Source organism: Malurus melanocephalus, unplaced genomic scaffold, assembly GCF_030028575.1.
Source record: "Malurus melanocephalus ecotype Western Australia unplaced genomic scaffold, MMel_1.1 scaffold_276, whole genome shotgun sequence".
In the NCBI taxonomy this organism is placed as follows: domain Eukaryota; kingdom Metazoa; phylum Chordata; class Aves; order Passeriformes; family Maluridae; genus Malurus; species Malurus melanocephalus.
Window position 1 is genome coordinate 166,449 of NW_026623508.1, and position 8,378 is coordinate 174,826.

At 36.7% G+C, this 8,378-nt stretch overlaps 1 protein-coding gene across 2 annotated transcripts in view; it reads left to right on the plus strand.

Annotated features, from left to right (window-relative positions):
* Window positions 1–8,071, plus strand: part of HPGD (15-hydroxyprostaglandin dehydrogenase) — a 29,973-nt gene extending 21,902 nt beyond the window's left edge. For both annotated transcript variants that reach the window (XM_057376274.1, XM_057376275.1), the window contains exons 6-7: window positions 785–948; window positions 1,993–8,071. In XM_057376274.1, coding sequence (XP_057232257.1) covers window positions 785–948; window positions 1,993–2,131 — 303 coding nt within the window. In that variant the 3' untranslated portion in view covers window positions 2,132–8,071. The remainder of the gene's footprint in view (window positions 1–784; window positions 949–1,992) is intronic.
* Window positions 8,072–8,378: the final 307 nt, after the last annotated feature.

Genomic DNA, 8,378 nt, shown 5'->3' on the forward strand with positions numbered 1-8,378 from the left:
WCAGTTATGGTTAATCTTGGATAGATCATGTACAGTTCTTCAGTTCTGGTCTATTGCTAAGAAAGTTCATCCAGCATTCAACACACATCTGGATGTTGGTCAGTCTTTGCCACATACACACTTTGGTAGGACCACAAAGAAGGGGTCCTACAATGCCCAGAACAGCCTGTGCTTCTTATTTTCATCATGTTCCTGAGCTACTTCCTGAAAAAAAAAACCCCACAGGTCGCAGAAACTTTCCAGTGAAGGTGCTCAGTGATAGATTCATACCTTGGCAGGGACAACAGAGCAACTAGAAAAGTTTAGCATTAAGTTGTAGGGATAGAGAACAGATCCTATTTCTGTTGATGTGAGGAAGGTAAATACAGAATCTAAATTTTATTTATTCCAGAGTTTTCTTTTAATAAAATAAGATCCAATAAGATTGCAAACATACATTTGGGAGAATTTGTTTCTTGTTTTTGCTATTTCATTACGCTAGGATAGTATTGAGGACATGCTAGGAGCACTAGGAACAAAAAAATATTAGAAAATAACAGCTGCATGAAAATAAGAGCTTTGATTTCTTGTAAAGTTGTTCTCCTAACAAAAGAAATGCAGGGKTTTTTTCTAATAATATAGTATGATTACTAGAGAAAACATGCTTCAAACTTGGTTTTTGAAGCAAATAATCAGTCGTAACAAAATATCCTTACTAAGCAAGGCTGGTAAACCTCATTCTTTGAAAACTTACTTTCTCAATACTGTCTTTAAATGTTGATGCCTAACCCTTTCTCTTTTCTAGCTGGCGGCTCATATGGACAACTACGGTGTGAGACTCAACACAATTTGTCCAGGGTTTGTCAACACACCAATTCTGCAGTCAATAGATAAAGAAGAGAATATGGGACAATACTATTCATACAAAGATGAGATCAAAAATATGATGCAGTTCTATGGTGTGATGGAGTAAGTCAAGTCAAATGCAGTGGGTTTTTGCCCTTTGTTGGTGAAGAAAAAACCACACAATATAATTTTCAGCAAAATTAAAAGGGAGATGCTGCCTCAGATAAAATTCTATCAAATATGTTATCCTGTTTACAAAGAAAAAATGGCTAAGGCTACTTCAAGAGCACAGTCTGCACAGTGATATAACCCTTTTTGCATTCCTATTTTCCAGTAAAGTCCAAATCAAATTCTGAAATTAAATAGAGTGATTTTGGTTTTTAATAGCCTTGGATGTTCTCTCATGAATTTGTTTAATCAAACTTTTGAGATATAGGGTATACAATTTGCACTGAATTTTCACAAAATTTTCAAGTGAATCAAAATAGACCAAGAACTGACAGTAGCAACCACCATGGATCAGATCAAAGAGTTACCTGGCCCATTAGAGTACTGCCAACAAAGTACTGCCAAAAGCAGACAGCTTGGACAGACTGTGAGAATATGACATGTATAAAGTGATATTTTTTAACACTCTTAGTTTCTAGCAATTAGCTTCCAAGCTGCTTCTGCATAGATGAAATTGTATGACTGTGTTGTTTCACCCATACTATCCTTATGTAACATGTTTCACACCTATTGGACACAGCAAACTGCACATAAAATTATCCTTATGCTAATTTGTATGTCAGCTCTGCTACAGAAATGGGATAAATCAACAACAAAGAGCTGCAGAGGATTGTGTAAGGATTACTTCTGTCTGTTGCCCTGACAGACAAAGTTTGATAGGAAGACCAATGGGAGCCAGATGTCCACAGGCATTTATCAGAGACTAGAGCAAACAAATGATAATTAGTAAAGTAGCCACTTTAGATGTATGCCCTAATTGAGGWGCCTAAATATCTCTCCCGAAACACTTATACCACCTCTGCTTTTCCTTAAAACAAATTTGCTTAAATGCCAGTTTTAACAAAATTCATATATATAGATATCTACATTGAATTTCTTTACTTGTCCTTTTTACATGTTCTATTATATGATGACTCTGAAATAACTTATTTTTTTCAGCCCATCAATTATTGCTGAGGGACTGATAACAATAATTGAAGATGATACTCTAAATGGAGAAGTTATGAAGATCACAGCATCCCAAGGAATTCATTTTCAGCAATATGGCCAAACACCTTTTACATCATCAAAGAGATAAATAATTGCATTGGGCTAATTACTTTTGGGTTTTCTTGAATATAAAATTTTTTGAAAAGAGTAATTTGGGGGGGAAAACGGTTGGTACTGTTTCTAGATCAGTGACAGTGTTCAAACATTTGCATCCTAATAACAAAGAGATAAGTGAGAAAATCTGGTATGGGAAGATGTTACCACCCTATTCTGATTCCATGAGCACTAATAACAGTATTTATTTAGTAGAATAAACATGCTGCTCTGAAGCCTTTTTTTAATTATAATTTAGTAATAGGGGCCACTTTCATTCTGGTAGTTCTGGTCTATATACTCCAAGCATATTTTGGTGGATCTGACTTAGCTATAATTATTTTCATTGTCATGMCTACTTATTTACATCTTGAATTCTTCAGACCAGGAATTCAGTTGAGGAATCTAGACCACAAATTGAGCCATAAGGGGTTAAAAATTCTTTTTTTCCTTATGAAATATTAAATAGAACAAGAAGCAAAATTCACATTCCGCATCCTTATATGCAAGCGAACATGTTGTATGTCAAATAAGAAAGTACAGATTTTTAACTTCTTGGATTTTAGCTATTTATAAAATAGTTCAGAAATATTTTTGTTTTATAGATATATATATAGATGTGTATGTGAATTTTCTCACTCTGTAAATACAAGGATGAATATTTTGGCACTGATTGAAATGTCTGCCTGCTCATTAAATCTTATTTTCTAAATCTTTAAATCTAATTTCTTGCCTTGATTGATTAAAATCTCAATTCAGTCCTGAATTATCTTTTTTTTTAATCATGTTTTATATATGTCCCTTTAAGTTTCACAGTACATACTCTCAGATGTAGCATGCCATATACCGGCAATGAAAACAAAAATTGAGCTTCCTACCTCCTGAGCACTACTGGACCTTCTGAATCCAAATCAATCCCCAGCTATATTTATGCAACAAACCTTCACACTTCTGGGTTACATAACTAATAAAAATAATATTTTGCATGATAATTTAATTAGGCTCATAGCATAAGAAGATTTAATAGCTCCTGGGAAGGCTGGGAAGATAGTATTTGCCCTTCTTAGGAATACTGACTTTAATTTCACTGATCTTTGWTTTAGCATTGTAACTGAAGGAGTGGAAACAGTAGTACTTACCATCTGTGGCAGTCAGGGAGTGTGTGGGGAAAAGAAAAGAAACAGAAACACCGACTTTGAATTACTCAGCATTCTACCAATGTATCATTTTTGGTTATGTTAACACTATTTTTAAGGACTATTTTGAAGGCACTCATGATACTGGCCACAGCTTTAGCATCCCTGACAGCATCTCTATATCCCTCTGCATTAAATACTACTATCTGATTTGGTAATAGTAGTTTATATGTTTGTCTCATCAAAAGCAGAACATTTCCCAATACATGGCAGAATATTGTCAAAGATAGGATGTAGACATGAAATCAGCATGTGTTAATTAGGTCCTAATACTGATAAACATCTACCTCTGTGGGTCTCCTTGTAAAGCAGTATTTCAACTTAGTCTGGAAACAAGAGAAGATTTAATAATAAGGACAGTACATGTAAAATGTAACCACCACCACACTAAGACAGTAACTCATCAGCTTCTCTTAGTAACATACTTCAAATAGTGATAGGAATTTTGCTGATGATACATTTCTGTCTTGACTGCTTTTGCTCATCTCTGCTTCTTGTTATCCCAAAGGAAATACCGTTAAACAGGGTGGGTTGACTTTCTCAGGGGACCAGGGAAAGCATATATAATTTAATAGTTTTACTAATAGAAGACCAGGAGTCCAATGTATGCTCCCTGGAGGAAGAAAACCAGAGACAAATATAAAGGTAATTACAGCTAATCACTTTAATAATTGCACAATTTACTTGTGATATTACGCTTGTATAAAATTCTAATTCTATGAATTAACATTATTCTAAGATTTCATTTATGTGGTAAATCAACTGTCATACAAGATAATATTAGATTCATAAAACATACAGTTAGACTCCAGGACACTTGAAAAATCTAAGCCTATATTTGGGAAAGAATTATAATATGTATGTGTCGGTATTTTCTTCTGGATTAATTTTGTAACTCAAAAGATAGATGTTTTCAAATCAAAGCCACATAGAAAACTTCAGGAAAGGCATAAACAGCACTGATTTCTATCTGATAATCTGATAAGAAAGTCTCAGAATCAAATAAACACTTAAACTAAGATAAATCTCAAATTATTAGCACATCTGGAAGTCACTGAAAGAAATACGTACAAGTGAAGCACAATCCTTGACACAAATCCTAATGAGAAATATAGTCATCAAATTTCTACCTTTTAATTAAAGAATGCCCCAAACCAAACATTACAATTTTCCAGTTTCAGATAGTCTGAATTTAAACACATCTGAGGGTTTTATCTGCACAGGAAGAACAAGTCCTACATATATTTTGGAAGGGTTTCCTGTGAGACTTCCCCCCAACCTTTGGAAACCTTCCAGTATGAAAGAAAAAGAGCATATGTTTAATTTACAGGGAGAAACACCAGAGAAGCAGTAGGTAGAAACATGAGTTGAAGGCAGAAAGTGAGTTTCACTTTTTGCTCAAAGACTGTTTTGAAACTTCATCTTCAGTTGAAAGTCTTGACATAATTCCAAGACTTAATTTACTTTGCCTGAGAGGCCATAATTTTTAAGAGAACTGTTCCAGTTTTGTAGGGAAACTCAGCCAAAAGGAAAAATAAATATTTTCAATGAGATACACTAATTGCCAAGAACATAAAATAACAGGCAATATTCTAGACTCGTATCATGATCACTATTTGGAATGAATAATCAACCCCGTGTGACACAAGTTTGCTTTTCAGTAGGTTCTTAGAGTTTCCAATATTATTTTTCTTTGGGGTAAAGAATAAATATTATTAATGAACTTATTTTTTTCAGTGCTTATGGTCTCACACAAAAGCCCAAATCATAAGCCATTTCAAACACTTTTTTGCACGACAATGTTAGTTTATTTGTATTATTTAATGCCTTAATTAAAGGCACTTCAGAGGTACATAATCTACATAATTATGTGGATAATTCATTGCATTCTTAAGTTCAGAATGACCTGGAATTAATTTGTGTTATGAGTGCCATCAAATCACATGTTTATCAATTTTGTGATAGAGGAGATGAACCATGGAATAAAAAAATCCTTCTTACAGTTTCCTTAAATTAAGGAGACTAGACTGTTTTCTCTGGTTTGTAACATAAGCTTTGCCAAAAGTAAACCAAAAATAAACTTTGATGAAACCAAAATGTGATTTCCACAGAAATCTTGAATATGAGACTAATCTTTAAAGGAACTGCGTTAGATATCTAATGCTATGGCTTTTGAGCAGGATGGAGCTCTTCTGACAGATAATGATTTCCTTCCTCCAGTGTTGAACTGCTCTAAACTTTCTGCAGGATGATTCTCCAGGTTGAACTTCCCTTTTAGCTAAGTCTATTTGCTTTGCTTCAAGAGACATTGACAGTTTCCAGCTCCAGCTCCAGGAATCCAGATGGTGCAATGAAACTGAAGGATAATACCATATGACTTAGATTTTTTGTTTCCCCCTCCAGTACAGAAAGGAACAGCTTAATGTCAGGTCAAATTTAAAATTAAAACAGAAAGGGACAGTAAACAAGAAGAGTTATGCTTCTACTCTGTTGGAGACAGTAAACAGGAAGAGAACAGATCACAGGAAGAGAGCAGATCAGGTAAAAATAAGGTGCAAAGAGGTTAAACGAGAATTAAAATAAGTAACTTAGCCCCACTGTTTAAGTGAAAGGCCATTACTATGCACTGTGGCCCAAATTTAAATCTGAATGTTTTCTGATTTGTATAGAGACAGTCTAACACAGTATTCTCTCAGGAATTCTGAGGCTGAAATAAAGATCTTTGCATTAAAAATTAATCTTAATTTAAAAAAAATTGACTATTTCAAGCAATCATTTAACAGAGAAGCATTTGAAACAGTTATATATTCAGGTCCTTTTATTGTTCACAAGCTCTGTGCTAATTCACTGCTGGCATCTGCTGGGCAAACTTTTCAGAGATTATTACTACTACAGATGCGGAATTAATTTCTTGCTACAAGAATTGCAATTTTCCAGCTTCCCCTTTCATCAGGGGGTTCCTACCCCTCCTCCTTTCACACAGAAGGGAGGCTACACAGGACAGAATGATCATCTGGTGACAGGTCTGACATCTGGCCCAGGAATTCTGAATGGTTGAAGGCTCTAGATTTAGCCTCATCAAGCAGAGATTTATAGTAGTGACATGCTAGAAGAATGCCAAAGATCTACCTAATCCCTGATTTGTCACTCTGACCCTGCAAACTCCTCTGCATCTTCACATTGGACTGCCTTAAACACAAGCATTTCCGAAGTGAACTGCACTCCAACTGCACCAAAACACAGCTGTGCTTCTTCAGCAGCCACCAGATAATTTTCACTTAATTCACTGATTTCAGAGAAACTGTGAGGAAAGTTCTTTAGTTCACATGATGCTACACATCAAAGAAATGGCTCAAGGTATCTCAGCAGCTTTTTTCTTCTTCTTTGCAAATAAACCTTTCCTCAGCAGCCACCATCTTGAGAAAAGAAAGAAGGAAGAATAGGAAATCAGGCTCTCAGTCACACAGCTTTGAAGTCTTTACTGTAGGACATGAGAATAAACACACTTCTGCTTGCTTTCCGAAAASAAAGCACAAAGACAACTTTCAGTGCACTTTCCCATAGCTGCAAACGAAACCCAGAGAAGAGGAAATAAAGATATTTTTGGAATACTGGAATGTAAAACTCTTCCGAAAAAATAGTTATATTTTATCTTATCTAGCTATTTAAATGACTAACACTTCAGCATCTTGGGCAGCATTTGACCTTGAGGAATTATTTCAGCAATCAACACTACAAGCAGTTAACGTCATGCACACATAAACAGCGCAGTTCTCAAGAAAGGGCCAGAGATGGGCAGAGAATACTGAATTATCTAGTACTTACTCTGGAATGGTTCTTACAAAAATGAATCTACTTTGTTGTACAAAATCCTTCTGGCAATTTCACTTCAGATACAGTGTTTCTTTATGGAGCTTTTATCCTCTGCATTTGTAAATCTGTTTAAATATACTGCACTCAGCAGTCTTACAAATTAGCTGATAAAACTACCACTGAAGTTAGTGTTGTGGGTTAAAATTCTTCTCCTTTTGTTCCCTTTCTTTGGGAATTTTTTCTTTCCCATTTGTTGCTGGGATACACTAATTGCCGGGTCATCCTTTTAATTGCTGGGTGATTAACAACGACAATGATACCTAAGCCACACCCTAACGGTTGGGCCAAGCGCTCAGAGAGAGTTTTTTGTGTGGTGGGGGGTGGGATTTGCAGTTGTTTTCACTGCTTCGCTGAGAGGAGGAGGTCTGCTTGCTGGCTGCTAGGGAGAAAGCTGGCCTGCCTTCTTTTCTGCGGAGAGCAGTACCCCTGCTCATTTGGGTTCCTGTTTGCTGCACCGTGGTTTTTCTCTCCTGTGCATTGTCGGGGATTCCAGCTTCACGGGTGAGCTCTGCGCCATCCCGTCTCGCAGCCGCGGGATATCTACTCGTCTCTTTGCTGTCCTGGGTTTCTTGCTGTCCAGAGGAGCACCGAGATCGGCGTTTCCGCTGTGAGTTTTGCAGAGAAACTTTTCTCCATCCACCTCTGCCATTTTGTGTCAATCATTGGCACCGCGGGAGATCTAAGCCAGCCGGGACCTGCGCCACCGCGTCCCCTGCAGCTGCCGGAGAATCGCTGCACCCGCTGTGCCYGGCCGGGAGCCAACAGCGCCCCTGCCAACTGGGACTGTAACTGCACCAAAGGGGAGGCTGTATCTCTGTAAGGCTGTCACTGGGTTTGGGATTGGGCTGGTTGTTACTATTGTTATTGTTTCACCTTGTTATACATATTAGTAAAAACTGTTATTCCATTTTACCCATATTCTTGCCTGAAAGCCTGTGATTTTTTTCAAAGCTATAATAATTCGGAGGGAAGGGGGGGGTCATATCCACCACTCCAAGGGGGGGGTCCCAGCCTTCATTAGCAAACACCTGTCTTTCAAACCAAGACAGTTAGCTATCAAAACTATTGCTGTTGTTTTGATTTAAGAGGGTTACTATGCTTGGTACATATTAATGTAAGACTAGAGAAAATGCAGTTAGCATTTCTTTCAATATATCTATATATTCACACATA